Here is a 20,421-nt window from a genome sequence, read left to right as displayed (position 1 = left end):
CTGGTTATTGTATCAGCCCCCAAAATCTATCCATGCACCCCTGTGTTAACCATGTCATAAAATGTAATATCTGCCAGGCATTCAGCAACCAGTGCCCACAGAGCTGAAGGGAAGGCTTCAGCAGTTTTTGAGATGGCAGGGAAGAAGTGGCTGTAGCTATGCTTTTAGTGTGGTCTACACTGGAAACAATTCATTTGAATCTACACTCCATTAAGTGCCCTCCCTGACATACAAAACAAATGCTTCCCTAACATAGTTTCACAATATTTCCCTCCTATTTTATGGATGAATAACTGAAGCACAGTAAAAGGAAATACAGTAAGAGACCTGTTACCCAGCCTTCTAGTAGTCAGAATACTCTATTAACTGGAATTTCCATCTGGCCAGCTGGATGCAGGGGGAAGCTTGCATGTGGCTGCCACCACCGCCACCCACCACTATGTGCTGCCACCATTGCACATCTAGCTGAAAATGTCCACCCCGTGATGCCACCACTCTGCATCCAGCTGCTGCTACCTCCTCCCCACCCCCCATGTCTGGTCAAAAACCACCGGCCTCAGGTAACCAGAATTTTTAGATGCCCAACACTCCCCATTCCCTGTATAACAGGGCTTTTCCTGTAATTTTATTTATTATAGACAATTCTAGGACAGAGCTGAGAATTTAACTATTCCCATATCAAGTATCTTCAACTGTAATTAGAGTCTGCTCCGACATGCTGTATTAAATAGTCTGCTGGGGAGTGCTAATTAGCGCACTCCCACAGCTTCTGCGTCTTATGTATTCAGCTTTCCTGCACTTCAAGATGGCAGTGGAAGCACTTTAACTAAAGTTTGTTGAAGTACCACTGCCACCAGTTTTAAGAGTGGGATACTGAATACACAAGATACTGTGGGCGCTTCTAGTACAGTGGCTCTCAGAGTACCCCACCCACCCCCAATCCCTGGAGCACATGTAAAACATGCCCTATATTACAGCAGAGGTTTGACACATGAACTCAACAGTTCATGAAAATGCACGTAGGTTTTCAAGTTATACCTTAGAAGGAGAATATGCATATTTACCAACTTAAAAATATTAGTCCATTGACAGAGAAGGCAGCAACTTCTACCTTACCTGAACACGTTCAAAAATGTCTGCTTGTTCATTATCAGTAAGTGATGACAGGTGTCTCTGAATGACAAGTTTGGCTCTCGGTGGGTAAAGACCTAGGGGTGGGGAAGGGAGACAAACAAACATTTAGTAGATCTTCTTAGCACTACTAAGTGAGAATACACTGTTATTCTTTCATTGTCCATCCAGTTATAGCATTTGAGATGATACACTTTTCAAACACAAATTGGAATATAAAATGATAGTAAAAAATCAAACATAACTAGTTTTTTCAATTGGCCCTGCCCAGTTAAATCTGCTCACACGGGGTAACTGTGCACAATAGTGTCAAAATATAGTTAAAGCATAGGACCCCCTTTCTTACAAAAAAAAAAAAAAATCACACTGAATATAAAAAGTTAATCCCTTATTAAAATAAGGGGCAAGAAATCCAGTGAGGGAGAGTCCTTCAGTTTGTAGACCCCTATATAAAAGAAAACCTCTCCCTCCACCCCCCCCATATCTTGCTCCCAACCTACTCTACTCTGTAAACAAGTCAGGTTGATTTTTTCTGTCTGCCCTCTTTAAATGACCCCTCTGCTGTCACACAAGGCAAAGACAAAAAGACAGTCTCCCTATTTACTGTTCCTGTGCCATAGCGACTCCAGCTGCAGGAAGAATCTTGCTCAACCTCAAAAGCTTAGGGCCTATATTGTCTTCTATGCAAACAGAAATCCATAAAGACTTCCAACTCAGCCAAATGTTTGTAGCTTTTCACAGGGTGATATACTCCAGGGAAGCCCCAGTACATTTAAAAATCCAGCTCCAGAAAGTAAATGTCTCCTGGTGTGCCTGTATGTTAAGAAGTTTTAATGTTAAGAAATAAATTTTGGCCAAGCATCACATTTTTCCCAACCCCCATTTTGGAAAGGTTCTCTCTTTTTGGAGGAAAAAAAAAATAGTTACAGCTGCAGATGAGCACTTAGCACGGAAATGCTCAATTTGAGTGGTTAAGGAACAGGAAAGCAACAAGCAAGTGAAGATGTTGGTTATTAAAAAAAGTGTTAGGCAGCCTTAACAGGAATCCGTGCCAGCAAGGCCTATATTAAAAATTGAAAAGCTTCTGCTTTGTCTACAGCCCAGCCTCACAAAGGGGGCAGAAACTCAAAAACACTTGCTATATGTTTTGCAGTCTCAGGCTAAAGTTTTCAGAAACCACTTTTTGAGTACTCAAGTTGACAAACACGCCGGTTTTCAGATGATTGGTGGTTCTGCCTTTATCCCCCTCCCTCCCAAAACAAACGAACAAAAACAACCACCCAACCAAATGAACAAAAACAAACCAGCCCTTGCTAAGATGAGGCATCCTATATCCTGGAAACCTAAAGACCCCAAACAATTTATTAGTTGCTTTTGAAAAGGATGAGTTATAATGCAACATTTTAAAAGTTGTTTTATATGCATCAGTGGAATAAAGCGGTTTCCTATGAGTTTAGCTTCACATAAAGGAAGATGAAGAATTTCTAAGAAAACTTTGCCACTGCTGAACACTTCTACTGCTCAGATGGGAGACGTGTATCCATTCACTACGTCTTTACAAAATTGTTTCCTGGCCAAGATTTCTCATGCTTTTCATTCACCTAAGTAAATGATACTATCTGACAAATAACAGCTACTCTGTAGTTTATTACTGCATCTCCAGACAAGGGAAGGCCCGTTTGCTGTAATATACTAGTTTGAATCCATGCACCACTGCTTTCAGAGAATAGAGTACATCAGACTTGGGTAACAAAGGTTTATTTTTAATGTTGTTGTAAAGTGTTATTAAGAATTATATTTTGTCATACTTAGCTTCCTTTTAACTTTAGTGGAAATAATGTGTACCAAACTGACGCCAGACAGCAGTTCTAAATGTTTGACATTTAGGCAGTGAAATATGTGAAAGACTGGTGGTTTTTCTTTTGGACTCCAACAAGAGAAAAAAACCCAGCAGAACAGAAAAATCTCAAAGCCACAGGTTTCATCATTGTCCCTTCCTTGACCAACCAGAATATGGGCTTCAAAACTGTTCAAAGCAATACACAAGAAAATTCTCCCCTTATTAAAAAAAATGGAACAGAAGAAAAAACACTTGAAAGAAGTATAATATTTAGCAACAAGAACTTAAATAGACCAGTTTAGAAAATAAGTTACAAGAACCATCATTTCATTATATAAATATACTATTAAATAAGTGGTAGACTATTTAACTTGTCTACAGCCGTGGGAGTTCAAATGCTATTAAGACTCAAATGAGTAAGACAGCCAACACAAGTTCAGAGCACACAGTAGGGTCCAATGAAAGTAACAGTTAATGTGCTGTGAAGCTTCAAAAGAAAAACAAAAACATATCTGATTTAAGAAAGTTGCTACCTTCTATTCTTTCACAGAGTTTATGTAAGGAGTGCATAGGACAGGCCTCACAGAGTTTAATCTGAGTCTTGGCATTCTGTAGAGCTGCAGCAGTGCTAAAGGCTTGTTTCAGGGTAAGCATTATCTCATCGACCTGGAAAGAAAAGGGAAAGAGACTATGAAAAGTCTGAATCTTTGCATTTTTATACTAAACTGTAAAAACATACATCAGCACAGGCTTGCAAGCATATCAGGCAAGTGCTTGATATCTGGAATGGTTATTTACTCTTTATAGTGCATAACTCGATCAATAAATTACAGTAGTGTAATAGTCAAGAAAACGAGGTTCTATTTTCAATTTGCTATAGATTTTCAGATGACTTCAGGTAAGTCACAGAAACCTAAACAACATCTTCAAAAAGAACCTGATTTGCAATGGCTGCTTGCTGATGTTAAAAACAAACAAAAAAACTGGCACTCCTTTAAACTCCATGCATCTGTGCTGAACCAAGCACATGCCCAGAAGAGGCTGCGGATTAGTTGGATATGGCTCCCTTAACATCTGTATATATTGGACACTTTAATTAGGCTTTTTTGGCACTTATCTAATAGCCAATTGACTCAGCTTTAGATAAAAGCACCAAAAAGCCTTGCTGAAGTGCTTAATCAATCCAGAAACTGCAGGGCCAGGTCAAAATAACATGCTGCTTAATCTGATAAAACACTTTTGGCAGGGGGGTGGGAGCCTTAGCATCTGCAAGCATCCTTAACCCGCATCTTCCCTTTCCCAACCCTGCATCAACCATCTTCCAGTGGGTCACTCCTGATTCTTATAATTAGACTATGTAAAAAAAACAGCTCAGGAATAACCATGAGTGGTTCCATGTGCCACCACTGGGGCCATGCTCTGTCTTGGGAGTGCATCCCAGGTGGCGAGAGTGGAGAAGAGTCATATGTTGCCCATGGTAGACTGGGATTCAGGAAGAAGAAATATACATATGACCTTAAGGCCAGATTTTAAACAAGGTATTTAGGTACTTAAAAAGGTATACCAAAATACCTAATGTTATTTTCAAAAGATCCAATAAGAGAGATAGGTGGTTATTTGGGTACTGAGAAGAATCTAGCAGCCTACTTCTATTTTGATCCTTTTGTGGGGGTGGAAAGTCACTAGGCACTTGTACTAATGACAAACATAGCATTAAAAACCTGGCTTGGGGCACTTCCCCCCCCCCCCAAAAAAAGCTATGCAGTTCTCTAGACCAGTTTCCTTTTGTGCTCAAGTAAAACCTAGGATTGTAAAGCACTTTGTATTTTCTAGCGTGGAAAAAACAACCCCTCTCAAACCATTGGTCGAGTCTAGTTTCAAATATAGCACCTAAAACACTGGTCTGACACCTCAAATCAGCATGTAGCTGTTGAATTAGGCACCTAAAATGTGAAGTGTTGCACATCCAAGATGGTTTTGCACTGCTGAAAGTCAGGACAAAAATATGCAATTAAAAGGCACTCAAGCTCAAAAACTGAATCAGTTCTTGTACAGCGATTTCAGCTTTTCACTTTTCAGTAGCCTCAAAGAGTATTATTTGTTCCTGCTTAATTAACTTTTTAGCTCGGATACATGCTAGCAGCATTCTGGAATGCAAAAGTCTCTAGGCAAATCAATTGAGCAAGTCTCCCTCAACCTCTGTCACTCATTGAAGAATTAGGTTCTTTACCCATCTTTAAAAAAAAGCAGCCAAAAAACAAAAAAAGGGTTGCAGTTAGATCCTGCCTATACATCAGAAACATTGGGGAACTTTTTCTCAGACTCCCGGATCAAAAGATTTGAAGACAGGGTACTAGTTTCTTTGTAAAGCAACAACAAAGGATTCACGTGTATTGTTTTCCTGACAAGACTGCATTTGTGATAGACTCAGATAGTACAGCAATGCAGCTTTCCCACACTGCAGCATTTGGAAGAGTCAAGCTGTTTTGTATGAGAGAGGTCAGAGGTAACTGTTTTCCCTTTGCTTGGATGGATAGTCACATCCACATTCATGGTTAGTTTGCAAACTTTTTAGACTCTCCATCATTCATATGCATTATAAAAGTACTCTTGAAATGTTCAAAAGAAAAAAAGTCTTTGCTTTAGTCTGGAGGGAATTGGAGGGGGAAAAAAAACAGACGCTGTAATTTGTGTTCCAATCATTGCCTTCCCTTTTCTATTAAAGTAGTTGAGAGGGCCAGACTGTATCAAAATGCTGGTGTCTCCCCCAGAACGAAATTTGTTAACATCCAAAATACAATGTGGGTTATTATTATGGGTTATTATTATTAGAAAAATATGTTGATAATTTGTCATAATGGGTCAGGCAAAGCTTTGCCTGTGCATGGAAGTTGGAATTAAACAAAAACATGCTGACCTGTCAATTGGATTAATTATACTATTTACAGTATTTACTCAGTTCTAAGATTAGGTTCCCCCATTTAACATGGGAGGGGAAGGGGCAAACCCCTTCATTTTAGAATAGAGGATGAGGGGCTCCAGACCCTATTAGGGATCAGGGCCATAGCCACAGCTGCTGCCTGTCCCCGTCACCTCTACACTCCACCATCTCTCCTTGTAGCCCCTTCCTCCCAAGGAGCCTCAGCTCCCCTACCTACCTCTTCTTACCCTAGCTCTACACCAACAGGCTCCATCCATGCTGCAGCCTGGGACACTGAGCATGGCTCCAACACATCCAGATAGCAGCAACACACAGCTTGCATGGCCGCTACAGAGGCCGGGCAGGGGCTGTGCTCAGTGCCCCAGGTTAGAACAGGGACAGCCTGTCAGCATGAAGCAAGAGTAAGAATAAAAGGGGGGGCAGGCACAAGCAGGGGGCAAGCTGCTTAAATCTCCCCATACCACCCGTCTCCCACCACTGCAGTGGAGCAGATAGTGGGGACAGATGAATTGCAAGACAACCCCTCCCCAATCAGAGTCTATACGCAGAAATTTATAACACATTTACTAGAATGTAATTGGGGGGGGGGCGGGGGTGTCATCTTAAATTCAGACTCTTAGATTAGAATAAAATAGTACTAAATGCTATTGATTACCGAGGGCTATTAATACTTTTGGGGTAGGTTTGTTACTTCTCTCAGTTCACCTTACTCTTGTCCCATTACTGGGAAGAAAGTTGAAGCTCATGCCTGTGTTACAACTAGAGCCAACTCTTACCATTAGAGGAGTTTCCTCATTTAAATAATTACTAGAACCCAAAAGATATTGCATGGTAGTGTAGGCATGCTTGTTCAGGTATCAGTAGAGCCCAAGGACAGCTAGCTCACCCCATTTCTCAGGTAGGATTTGCAGCTTACACAGAGCTCCATGTTGCTGAACTGTCAATAACCCAGTTCCCCTGGAGTGCTTGAACATAGATGTATCCTATTACTACCACTCCTGGAGTACACAAGAGGATTACCAACAGGGTTATTTTTAGACCAGGTCTTTCTTACAGGTCACTTGGGAAGTTTGTTATCCATGATCAGATTAACCCACAGATCAGATAGGCTTATTTTCCTCCAATATAAAATACTAAACTGGCCATGCAATGGGTTCTAATAGTTTACTCAGGTTTTGATAATAGGCTAGATCCTCAGCTGTTAGAAACTAAAGCATGGTAGCTCAGGGGCTCCAGCAGAGCTATACTGATTTACCAAAAAAGTTGAGACTCTAGACCTATAGAACTGGAAAGGAGTTTCTAGTCTCACAACACCCAGCAAAAAATAAAATAGTCACACCACATCAGAATGCCAAGCAGTACAGAAGTGTTTCAAGTAGGTAAAGCAGTCAATATTATTGGACTTTGTACATCTCAAAACTTAAAATTTTGAATGTTAATGGTCTTGTGTTTTTTTTCAGCTTACTGTAAAGCTAGTTGATTTTTTAAAAGTTAAGCACCCCTTAGAAATATATTTTTACCAGCTTCAGTTAGCAGTTAACCTAGTACTGCCATAGGGGTACAACATATGGTCTATAAAATTTATGGCACTGAGCCTTAAAAAGAACCCAAACAAACAAACAGAATGCATTAATGCTTTAAAGTCATGAAGGACAATAAAATAATATATTCCCTATAGTGTGTTGCATCTAACAATAAAAAAATGCTGTCAATATGATGAAATAAGCTTATGCGTCTCTGCCTTAGTCTTTAAAAGGTGCAACTCTACCCTGCCCTCTGCCAGGCTTCAGACCAACATGGTTACTTACCGCTCTCAATTACAACTACAACCACTAACTGATAACCTTTATGTCCACTCTCCATTAGGCAGAACCAGCAATGTAACTACAGTGGGGCACCAGGATCCCCCTGCCAGGACAACGCAGCACCACACCCAGCTGTATAAAGTTGGGGGGGGGGGAGGGGAAGAAGTATAATGCTGCTCCACCCCACTCCCTAAGGAACCTTTGCCAAAGGAAACAGACCTATTCCTAATATGCATGTATGGGGGGGGAGGGGAGAAGGCAGTAAAACGAGACACCAGGATCCACTCTGACAGGTAAAGTCCAGCCATAGGAGAGTTGAAACTGAATAGCAGCAGCATCTGTCTGAACAGGTAAGATTTCCCTTCGCTCATGCTGCTACCTAGTCCCCTTCCCATCCCCCCCCACCCCACAGTCAGCATACTTTAACTGCCTCCCTTTCCCCCAATCCCGAGTGATCCATGAACTCACTAAGCTGCTGGGCACAGCAGTGATTTGTGCATATATTTTTTACAATAACAGACAGACAGACAGACAGACAGACAGACAATTTAGAACTAAAAAAAAGGTAGTCACAGGATGTTGTTAGAACGGTACAGAGGTAACCTGTAAGTCCATGGAGTTCTGCACAACATTAAAGTTAGAACAGTTTAAGAACAGGCACAAGTTAAGTATTAAATGCCATCTTTGACCTGCACAACTGACTTGCCACTAGAAGGCCTTGTGAGTAGGGGCAGGGACAGGATCCTGGAAGGTAAGTATGGCAAGAGCATGGAGTCCCGTGGGAGGACCTCTCCCTGGGCTACATGCTCTTGCCACTTGGTGGTACGCAAGCACGGGGCCATCAGGGGTTCACCATGGGGACAGCACGGACCTTGAGGAAGCATCCTTCCCTGGTCTCCATGCTTGCACTATGCAGTCCTTTCCCCCTCCAGGACACCCTTACAGCCCCACCAATTCTCCTGGCTAAGGGAAGAGTTACCTGGACGTGGGGCAAAGTCTTATCTCTCAGAGAGGACCATATGCCTGGCCCACAGCTGCAGACCAGGTCTCCTGGAGTCCTTGGAGCTGGCAGGGTAGTGCCAGGTGAGCTGGGATCATACCTTCTGGGGGCAGGTGGGAATGTTGCCTTGGGGCTAGTACCACACCCTGAGCAATACAGCTTAGGCTGGTAGAAACAGTTTGTCAGGGGTAGCCATACATCCTAGGGTGGTAGAAGATTGCAAATTGGTTGCTTCATCTCTGTGGAGCAGACCAACCAATACTCTAGCTTGTGCTAGGTAGAACAGCTCAAAAAAATAATGCTAGCATGAAATGACAAAATTAAGCATCTTAGCAGGTACTTAGTACAATTTAGCACCTTTTAATGAATGGACCATCCCATTTTAAATGCCTTTAGAGTGGTTTAAGAAGTGACCTGTAAACACTACCACAGACTAAAAGTCAGTACATCTAAGTTTTTTTTCCAGCTCCACTCCCAATGTATTCCTCTGTTCAGCAGATGTAAAGAAGTACTGAAATCAGAACCTCAGACAATGAGCAGGTTACTCCTATTCAAATATTCAGGTAGGCTTCTAAAAAAAAAAAAAAATATCAGCCAAATAAATCAGACTACATGTGGATTTAGATGCACCTATTGCCCCAAAAATCAGACATTTGCAAATTCTAACACCTAGATACCCCCGAGTGTGAATACTCTTCTACAGTCAAGTAAAAGCACACTTGAATAATGAACTGGAAGATCAACGCTGAACACAACCAGTTTATACATGAAGAAAGTGAGGACATTTCTTATACCTCACTAGTCTGTAGTTTCAGGGTTTATGACAAACTTGGATCTTCTGATGAAAAGTACTTGAGAAGTATGAAAAAAATTATTAAAAAAATGCTACTTAAAAGTTACTTACCAAAGACTCACTCGCACACTGGAACACATAGCAGACATACTGGCTTAGCCCAGGTTCAATAGATTCACGACAAATAAAGCCAAAATGATCAACATGTTTTATACCCTGAAAAGTTTGGAGACAGAAAATTAATGAATATTTGTTTAAAAACAAACAAACTTAAAAAGAGACCATGGTCACTGACTGAATTTCAGTACTTGCTAATAGTGATATCCAAGTTACCATCCTTTCCTCTTATTCTTCTAATGAGCAAAAGGTAGTTACCAAAAAAAAAAACAAACACAAAAACAAATAAGCATACCTTCTTTCTCCTGGTCTACAGGTCATAGGAGTCTTTACATCACCAAAAGATCAACCAACTTAGCAGTGAATCAGGCCTGCATTTCCTTTCCTTCTGACAAACTATAGCAGCAAATCAACTAGGGCATCATGAGATTCTTCCAGGGGTACCAGAGTGCCCATCCTTTTGGTGGGAAGGCGAGTACTTGCTCCTCCTCTCACCAGTTGCTTCAACACCCCACAGACAAGCAGCACCCATAGCTTCTCCATACTCCCCAGCAGATGTGGGGCTACAGAGCCACACTTCAGCCTGGCTCTCCCGCCCCCTGCACCTCCACCATGATCCCTGGGAGGAGCTGCTGTTGCACATGGCTCTGGTTTCCAGCAGGCATGACAGTAGGGAGTCATGCTGCCCTCAGGTACAAGCCAGGTGCAGGGAGGGAAGAGAGTATGGAAAAAAAAATAAAAGGTGCAGTTAGGTGAGGTCTGTCTTCCACCACCCTCACCTGGCACCAGCTAGATTCTAGCTCAGTGGCTCTAAGCCAAGGTTCCTCAATTCCAAACAAAAAACCCCCAAAACACCACCTACTTATGGAAGGTGACTTGAGGCTAAAAAAGTTTAGCTTTGTTTTTGAAAAGCAGAATGAAAAGAATTTTTTTCAGCTTTATGACTGTACAGAACAAGAACAGAGCCCAATATTCCGCGAGTCTTTTGTCAATATTTGTATAGTCTAAACATAACTGTAGGGAAGTGCCTGAACAAAGAAAGTATTCAGTTACAGTAGGATTTACAGCTATGAAGTTTGGATGCAGCTCTGTAAATACCTGTGTTATGATCTGGGATCCTTTTTTTTTTTTTTAATTGGAGAAAACAAGACAAAAAAACCCCACGCAAATTCTGATTAAAACAAAAAAAATCTGCGTTTTTCCATGACTACAATGAAATACCACTGTATATACAGGTATCAGTTGAATGCAATGTTTTATTGATATATTTACAATTTTAAAGTAATTCGGAAATCTACCAGTGCTTCAGTCACTATAATGAAATAAATTCTAAATACCTATACATTTTGGCATTTGATTTTTGGGTTCCTTCCCCCACAAAAAAGAAAGTGCTCCCCCTGCCCCCTTATCTTACCAGGATGCAGATCCAGCTACGGCTACCTCCTCTTTCCCCCGACTGCCACTGCTTTGTGGCAGTGAGCAGCCCCGATATGCTGATGCCCTACCCATGCCACTGCCCCTCACTTGCCACCCACAGCCCCCTGGGCCCTGCCCCTCACTTGCCACCCACAGCCTCCCAGCCCCGCTGGAGGGGGTCCCCAGCTGCCAGGGCTATGGGGTCAGGGACCCGGGTCTGTAGCCCCCTGCCCCTCACAGCAGCAGTCGAGCCTCAGCTGCCACCAGAAGCAGCAGCTGCTGTGGCAGAGTAGCAAGTCCAGCTCCTCCTCTCACACAAGCTCCAGAGCAGGTGCTGGCTGCCCTCTGTGGGCTTGGGCTCCCTGCCCTGCTGCCCCCCCATGGGGGTGGGGCTCCATGGGTCAGCAGACAAGACCCAGCGTGGCAGAGCAGAGTGGGGGAAACTCGGTGCTGCTGCTAGGAGCATCATGGTGAGATGCCTCCTGCCTGCTCAGCAGCAGCAAGGGGCACAACTCTGCATTGCCACTCCTGTTGATGCCAGGGCACTGAGCTTCCCTGCCTGGCCCCACTCTACTCTGCCACACTGGGTTTTACCTGCTGGGCCTTGGAGGCCCCCAAGGGGAGGGCAGCAGGGCCGGGAGCCTGAACCCAGAGTGCAGCTGCACCTCCCCCACGCACAGATCTAGGGCGCATGTGCCTCCCATGCTCCCCCCCAGGAGCGCATGCAGAGGTGGAGAGCCAGCCTTCCCCGCCATTGCCCGTGACTCCATCCTGCTCCCTACTCAGGCCCTGCAACCATGCATTCCAGCCCTGGGCCCCAAGCTCCATCCCAGCTAGGCACCAGCCCCAGCCCTAGCCTTGCCCGGCTTCCTCCCTCCCTACGGGGGCCTCTATTCCCTTCTTCCTTCCCCTGACGTACCTGGAAAGACCAGCTCTCAAGGCTGCCTGGTGGCCATGTGCACGTGTGCACATGCACATGGCACCCCCTGCCTGATGGCACTCCTCCCGCTCCCCCCTAGCTCCTTGCAGGCTTGAACTCTGCCTGCCTGCAACAGAAAACCTGCTGTATAGTTTCCCAAGTTTTCTTCCTTGAAAGGAAAAAATCCAGGTTTCACCACTTCCCTCCACCCCCACCATGGTGAACAGAAAACAAAGATCCCTGGTTATGATTAGCTGTACTGAAAGAAGAAAACCACACAGTACAAGCCATTTACAAGGCCAATATGAAAATAGAGATAACCATTTCAAATCGTGAAAATGGCACAAGCCATTTGTCAAAGCCTACCGATCTGCTTACATTGACCTAAGCATGCTGGCTAGTTTGTACTGAAACATCGTGGAAGAGAGAGAGAAATGGAGAGGGATGGGAGGGAGTCTGCAGACCCACTGTCAGGACTCTGGTACTCTAGCTCCCATATTCTCTAGCCTCTCTTTCCCTCTCTTAGCCAAGGAGGGACTAGAGCTGAAGAGCCAAATTTTCGGAAGCAGCAGTGGGGACCTCAGGAGTCAGCCAGAGTCTGGTATGTGTCAAGAGGGGTAGGGAGAGGGTGGATCTCCAGCAGTGCCCTGGAACCCAGAGCAGGACCTGGTAGTTGAACAGCAGGCAGGCTGATGCCCTGCCAAGGCATAACAAACAAGAGAAACAGTTCAAAACAGTACTTCATTTTCAGGGAGGTATTGTTTTGGAGTTTTTCACCACTTTTAGAATATTTCAAGGGGCTCAACCACCAGCTGCCTACACACATATATTTCAAACACCATTTGAAGTGTTTTAATTATTACTCGTGTCCATACCCTATATAAAAGAAGGGCTGCATCTCCAGCCATGGCTGAGGAGGAAAGAAAGGACTTAGCATTAGGGCTTGCAGAATTCGCTGACTGTTGTTCATATTGAACAGTTTCCTTACTGTCAAATAAGCTCCCTATAAGTTGCTTCAGCTATACTAATGAAGAGATGCATTGCAATTGTGCCTCCAGTACTGCTTAATGAATTACACATATTCCCATACCAAAGTTTTAATATACCATTTTGATACTAGAGTTATAGAACCTGACCTCTGGCACAAACCATGGAAGCGACTGCTCAGAATTCAGGGACCTGGTTAAATTCAAATCTGATCTTATCTTTTCAGCCTAAGCCTACTCCAGGACCAGAAAGCAATTCACAAACTAGTTCTCCTGTGGCAACTCCAGACCCACAAAAATCAAGTGGAAAAGGTGCGAGATTATACGTACATGAGGGACCAAGTGCTACCCTTCAATATGAAAGATTAACCACCATCATTTAAAATCAGTTCCTAGCAGGCCAGTTCACAGACTCGGCAGAAGTTGTCTCGGTGCCGAAAGTCTATTAGTCTTCAGACTTTTCTCATTTGTTTGCAAAGGGGAACGTGTATGGGGGAGGTGGAAATGACACTTGAATTGTTGCAGCTGAAAATAGCACAGCAAGTTTCTCGGTTAACTGTACTTCCACCACTGTTCTCTACTAGGGTAGCTCAACTTCTCCTACCAGCAGGGCACGTGGTGATTATTTATTGTTCTGCCTACCTCAAGGTCATTGAGGCTATTACAAGGAAGCCTACACAGCTGTCTCTGGCACTTAAGTTCAGCTGCACACACATTTCTGTTTCTTGTTTACCCAGTTATACAAGTTTGACATGTGCAATTTCCAGTCTGAAATGCAACACTAGCATATTTGAGACAGAGAAAAAGCACCACAAAAAAACAAATCCCAAGCACAAGCTGAGATAGCTTCTTTTCCTTTTGGGAATTTTTAATCTTAGAAGAGAATATTCCCAGCAGCATTACATCTCAGATTTGGTAATAAATTGACCAAAAAAAAAAAAAAAAAAAACTGTTTATAGGAAAGTTGTGGCTCTTATACAGTGCTTAGTAGTGAACAAATAATGATGAGCTGTGTGTTACAAATACTTAGCTAGAACTAAATTTTTCATTTCTATTATCATTTTTCCTAATATGCAGCAATTCTGGAAACATTACACAACCCTCTCAGGACGTCTTCAAAGTTATTCTCAGTTTGGCTTTTATTTTTACCTGCACCTACTAGAGTTGTGTTCGAGTGTTTAACAGCAATATGCAATGTTATCTGAAGAGATTATTGCTTCTAAATGCATAGCTTGCAAGAAAGCTGGTACATGGAGGACTGGAATACCTCTAAACAGTGTTCAGTTTCTTTGTTGCAATGCCAGCACCAGCGTGGCCATCAAGATTTTCAGAAAAAGAAGTCACTGCAGAAGGCAACTTCTATTACTCGACTAAGCAGGTTTATTAAAATTGTTGTTGGTCTGTTTCTTCCCTGGATACAGGATGTATTGGAACCAAGACAGTCACAGGCTTCATCACTTTTCCATTCTGCCCGACTGATCTACGTACACTTCAAAGCTATTAATTCATCCTTGCTGTGTCTGGTGTATGTCAGCTTCAATCTACATGCCATCTCCTTTAGACTCCTATCAGGGACAGTAAGCCTCAATTGTTAGTTAATTTTCAAGGTAGGTAACTGTATTATGCAACAGGAAGCTTTTAAAAACTGTTTGTGCCACCCAGGTTGGGGGCAGACATTCAAAAGCCCGACTCTGAATCGATTCAACCTTTGTAGGTTAGTCTAACCTGGCTAGGCTGAACCAGTTACCAACCATACAGACCATTCCAACCTCTGAACCAAGGAAACGCAGGCACATGCCGGCAATGGCTCAGGCTGGAAGCCAGGAGATGTTACAGCAGCCCTCCCTTCCCTTTCACAAAGCTAAATTGAAGGGGAGCGGGGAGAGGTCAGGCCCCAGCAGGGCTTTGATGTTGGGGGGGGGGGGGCGGTGAACCACCCCTCTACTCCCAGCTTGCTGCTCAAAAGGGCAGGGGTGTTGCCAGCCTGCAGCTCTGAGGCAAGGGGGGCAGTGTGTGCAGTGCATGCATCTGTTGATATGAAGCTTTTCACTCTCCCTCCCTGCAGCAAACTGACAGGCAAGCAAGCAGGGGATCTGGTTTATCTCAAGCCAGTTTCAGCCAGCCATTTTCAAACTGGTTTATGTGCACTGAACATCCGCTCCGTTACAAGTTGAAACTAGTTTCTGATCACTTAAACTGGTTTATGTATAATGTCTGTCCCTAGTCCCAGTGTTAAAATAAGAAATGTTTTTGTAAAATGAGATAGTGGCATAAAGACCACCAGTAAGTGCTCCTAGCAACTTTTAAATAAGCTTGAAAACATTAGGTGTACGCTTGTGCAATGATATACATGAACATGGCTGTATGAGGAGAAAGTGTGGCAAGAAAGGGATGAAGAGAAAGGTTGGTTAAGGGATCAGGTTTCAATATACTTAGGCAAAAGACGACTAGCAGCTGCCTAAACCTACTAAAGGTGGAAGGAGAGCTGCAAAAGAGCTTCCTTTTCTCCTACATTTCAGGTTATAATATTTCATTCATCCAGCGTATGTGGGTAGTTAGAGATGCCCATTGTGTCAAATCCATTGCTGCTGCTCATACAGTTTCCAGAAGAAGTCATGGTGCTGCCCTTGTCTTTACAGTAAAGTGAATCCCACATTGGGGGATCTCTACCCATGCCCCAGACAGGCCAGCGGCTGCACTACTCTTTGCTCCTGAAAGCTGTCACTAATACACCACCTCTTGATTCCAAATCAACCAAGAACTAAATAGCCTTATTGATACCAACAAAGTGGAAATACATAAAAATGCTTTGGAGGGGACATTGAGGAGATGTCAAGAGAAACAGAAGAAAATAAATCTTCATACAGTGGATGGAGCAGACTTAAATGGAGGGCATCAGCTTGAGAGCTACAGAAAGTACAAAGGGAAGAGATGAATCAATTTTGGGGTGCTTCAACCTGCTAGACCAGGGACTACTTAATTCTTGGGAATGGGCAAGAACCTCTTGCTGTGTGGGCTTTGCCCCAATAAATGCCTTTGAAGAGGAGCCATGTGTTTTCCTTTGTGTGACTTCAGTGTACATCCCACCTTTCCCTTTAAAAGAGAATTCAAGTCCCTCAGAGCCAAACTGGGTGTTAGCTCCTTCAGCCAAGGTCACAGATAACCCCAGAGTCAGGGACCCAACAGCTGGGGTTTCAGAGTTGAAAGGAGCTATGAACCACTCAACTAATACCTAGGCAGAGTATGCTGAGTGTACTCAAAAGAGACTGGACAAGGCTGGAGGTTGCAAGTAAGCCTTCTAGTGGGGGAAATCTATGGTACAAAGAGAACAGATTAATTATCTTCTTATTTTTAAAACTGGCTATATTAGCTGTAAAGAGTAAAAAAAAAAAAAAAAAAAAAAAAAATCTAGCTTTATAGACACCAAGAAAAAAAATAAAGGGGTAACTACTTAAAAAGCACCTGAGAAGGTATAATCACTACCTTTAAGGATATCTGCGTGGTGTGGTTTACCTTCTCTCTTTATCAAAACCTTTGGCTCCATTTTTCTGCCTATAGATTACAATGGCACCATGCCATCTCTAAATCAAACAAGCTGGTTCCAAGCACTAACAGCTAAGTCATAAATACATACCTGAGAACATGAGGAGATATCTTTAAAATTCTTTTCAAGCACAACAGATTTGGTATCTGGGCTGATTAGGTTAATTTCAAATCGTCCAACCTTGAAAACAAGTGGAAAAAAGAGAGTCACTGGTCTCAGAAAATGCAAGTGAATTGTACACTCATATGGAGGTTAGGCCTACTTACTACCACCACTGTCCACAAAGCAGCTTTGTTTGCTCGCTGAGTAACATACTACTCAACAGGAAGATGTGTGGCATACTGTAGTCTTCAGAACAAGAAAAGCACAATAGGCAGTTCTGATTTTTAATAAAAATATTCTCTTCATGGTTAATGAAAAACTTTAATGCTCCATTAGACTGACCTTTAATCATTTAGCTTTAAGCTTCCCCCTTCCCAAAAAGGTACAAAAGCAAAAAAAACAGCCAGATAACATTTTAGAAGACATTAGTTTGTCTCTTCAGGGATGGTTGTTTGTTTGGAGGAAGCAAGAGATTTGTGGGGCGGGAGGGGTTTTTTTTCTTTCCCCAAGTGCTTCATTTAGCCTTTATTTTTAGTTACACGAATGAGAAGCAGATTCACTACAGTGAGTCTCCTGTCTGATTTCCCAAAGGGCTGCTTCAAGTGCACATAATAATATTCAGTGGAGTTTTTCAGCTAAGCCCTTTTTATCACAAGTGATTGTCTGTGGATTTCTAATGGGCCATCAGCTTACTCACATAAGTTGGCAATCCCCCCAAGAGGGTGAAAATATCACCTCGTCTCTGAACTAGGTGGGAAGAAAAATCCCAAAGCAGTTAGCTGCCTATTAGTTTAGACAGCAAAAGATCTTTCCTTGTATGGGGCAGCAGCTTTTAATGATTTTCCCTTGATCATTCAGCCCACGTACTGCCAAATCTAATGCACTTCTAGGAAAAAAGGAAGAGTTGCAGGATTTGAAGATGAAGTCCTCTGCGCTACAATAATTTAAGAAAAAAATTTTGCAAGACAAAACTACTCCTATTCTGGAAAAGGGAAGTGACTTAATTCAGTGAAATTACTGTAAAAAATTGGTTTAAACTGTGTTTTATTATTCTTCACAGTTTTAGAAGTACTTCAACAAGAGTGTCCCACTCCCATTGAAAAAAAGGGATAAAAAAATAAATCAAGATATTAATCTTGTGAAGCTAGACATGTATTTATATCCAGGAATGCTCTATCATATATCTGTATCCATGTGTTATACACATGTACACTAACTATATTTTATTATTTCATATTTTATTTTTACATAACTTGTATGTAGATATAGATTAATATCTAAAGCTGTATGCATATACACACACACACACACACACTATATTGATTATATATTTATCCATACATACATACATAAAAGTAATACAAATTATATATGTAATTTTTATTCTTTTGTTATTTTATATAAATTTGTATATAAACCCTGGCTCTAGAGATGAGAGTAGGTCATAAGCCAAGACAAAAAATAAACATTCTTTTAAATAATTAAGCAAATATCAAACAAAAAACAGACATGATTATTTTTTCTTCCAATTTATTAGAACCCACAAACTTAAATCCCTTTAGATGCTCAATCATTTATATCTACACTCATTTTAGAGAACTTCCCAGTGTGGTTTCATACTCTGTAATATAAAACATAGTATCAGTGTTAGATGGCTTGTAGAAGTCATCCACCAAAAAAAAAGTTCCAAATGCATATAAAGTACATGGTGCAAGTCAACTCCACTAATTGCAGGGACATACCTGAAACAACATTGTTCTGTTCTTCTCAGAATCTGAGGGCTGAACATGACTGGGTGCACTTGCATGTCTCCTTCGAGGCTGTATTTTCAGGTTGGTATCATGAACCCGCCTTTGCATAATTGCAGTGACACTGCTACACCGGGAGCGGAACTCCTGCTGTTCATCAAAGCCTGAATCTTCCAAAATTCGCTCAGGAAAGGAGCCACGAGTGCCCGCCAGGCTGGCCAGATTGGTCTGGCTACCAATTGTAAACATCCCAGGGGAGGCATTGGTGCCATCTAGCTCCTCAAATGGACTATCTGTTGGAGAAGTGGGCAAGTCTCCTTCACCCAAGGTTAACTCTGAACTGGAATCTGTACTCCGCTGCTCACTCAACAGCTTCAGGCGCTGGCGCTCATGGAGACTGAATTTCTCAATGCAGTCATCAATTAGGGTGGAGGGGGCTTTCTTGTGAGCCACTGTCACCTTTCCACAATACAAAACCTCAAATTTTTGGGAGTTGTAAAAGGCTTCTTCGCTATCTTTACTGGACTTGGCATCCTCCTTCAGGGCTGCTTTGGAGGCTTGCCTTATACTGCTGATAACATCAGGAACCTGAGTGACAATTAAAAATGGTCATTAACAAAGTTTAAAAAAAAAAAAGAGAGGACTCATTGCCTGCTAAGTGTAACATGTCAGGGCTCTGCTGCCAGGTTGCTCCTAGGAGGCTGTTGCTGTTTTAAAGACTGTCAATGACTACAAAAAAATGCATGTGCGTTTGGGGGGAGACCATAACACACTATACCATACAATTCCTTTTGCAAATAGATCAAGCCATCTTAAAACCGGTTATATTTTTTTCCCATGCTACTCCACTTTGAAGACTGTTCCAGAACTTCAATCCTCTAACTGTTAGAAGTCTTCTAGTTTCCATTTCAAATGGAATCATCATCAGTTCTTGTGCCAACATTGTTCTTTATCTTATAGTGTCTTTGCTACCTTAGCGTTTATCTCCATGACTTATTTATAGACATCCATCATATCCTCTTTCAGCCTTTATTTTGCTCAGCTAAACAAACCAAGTAGTCTCTGCTCATCCTATAGGACCCTTTCTGGCTAGAGACAGACATTACACATAAACCAGTTTATTCCCCCTTGCCCCTCTGCTTTCATAGAATCATAGAAGTAGTGTCAGAAGGGACCTTGTAGATCTTCAAGTCCAACCCCCTGCCAGGGCAAGAGAAAAACTGGGCTCAAATGACTCCAGCCAGGTAGGCATCAAGCCTCTTCTTAAAGACCCCCAGGATAGAAGCCAGCACCACTTCCCCGGAAGTTGGTTCCAGATCCTAGCTGCCCTGACTGTGAAGTAGTTCTTACAGATGTCTAATCTATACCAGACACCTCAGCATTAGCTAGCAGACCACATGCTGACTGCAGTCCATGCTGTGGGAGACGACCAAGGCAGGCAGGCAGGCTTTTTGGAGCTAATCAACAGGTAGCTTAATAGGTCTTCTCAAGCACCGTTTCTAAGGAAGGACGTTTGCTCCCCTCCCCCTCACCACTTCCTGCCAAGCACAAATTCCCCCCCTTCCCTTCTACTGTGCTGAGAGGTGTCTGTGCCAAAATCAACAGATAACTGGTACGTCTCTCTGCTTTCTTAAATGGGACAATAAACACTGAGATAAGGGTGATAAAACACTGTCATCAGCTCCCCACTCCCCCCAGCTTCCTTGCCTGTCAGTTTGCTGCAGACAGTATACAGAAGTAAGGAGGAAGAGTGAAAAGCTCTGTATCATTAACAGATGCATGCACTGCACATTCCCCCTTGCCTCAGAGCTGCAGTGCAGGCCTGCAGGCTGGCAACACCCCCTCACTGTGAGCAGTGAGCAGGGAAAAGACTGGGACTGCAAGCAGGGTGGGGGTTCACAACCCTCCCCAAAAAATCAGCAGGGATCTGGGTTTTCCATTTCCCATGGAAAAAAACCCCAAAAAACTATGGATTTGCTGGTTAAAAAAAAAAAAAAAAAAAATCAGAGAAACCCATGGCTTTCCCCCTTTTGCAAAGAGCTCTGCAGGCTGGTAGAGTTCCAGACTGGAAGAGCCGTT

General features: G+C 42.7%; 1 protein-coding gene across 1 annotated transcript in view; it reads right to left on the bottom strand.

Moving 5' to 3' along the window:
* The window catches only part of TBC1D4 (TBC1 domain family member 4), a 133,744-nt gene that overhangs the window by 62,017 nt on the left and 51,306 nt on the right, over nucleotides 1-20,421 (bottom strand). Inside the window, exons 2-6 of the mRNA XM_019529797.1 lie at nucleotides 18,337-18,930; nucleotides 16,583-16,672; nucleotides 9,622-9,726; nucleotides 3,505-3,637; nucleotides 1,117-1,208 (exon numbers count right to left, since the gene is read on the bottom strand). Coding sequence (XP_019385342.1) covers nucleotides 1,117-1,208; nucleotides 3,505-3,637; nucleotides 9,622-9,726; nucleotides 16,583-16,672; nucleotides 18,337-18,930 — 1,014 coding nt within the window. The remainder of the gene's footprint in view (nucleotides 1-1,116; nucleotides 1,209-3,504; nucleotides 3,638-9,621; nucleotides 9,727-16,582; nucleotides 16,673-18,336; nucleotides 18,931-20,421) is intronic.

The sequence above is a fragment of the Crocodylus porosus genome, unplaced genomic scaffold (genome assembly GCF_001723895.1).
Source record: "Crocodylus porosus isolate Cpor-Errol unplaced genomic scaffold, CroPor_comp1, whole genome shotgun sequence".
In the NCBI taxonomy this organism is placed as follows: Eukaryota; Metazoa; Chordata; order Crocodylia; family Crocodylidae; genus Crocodylus; species Crocodylus porosus.
This window is presented reverse-complemented; position numbering and strand designations above follow the sequence as displayed.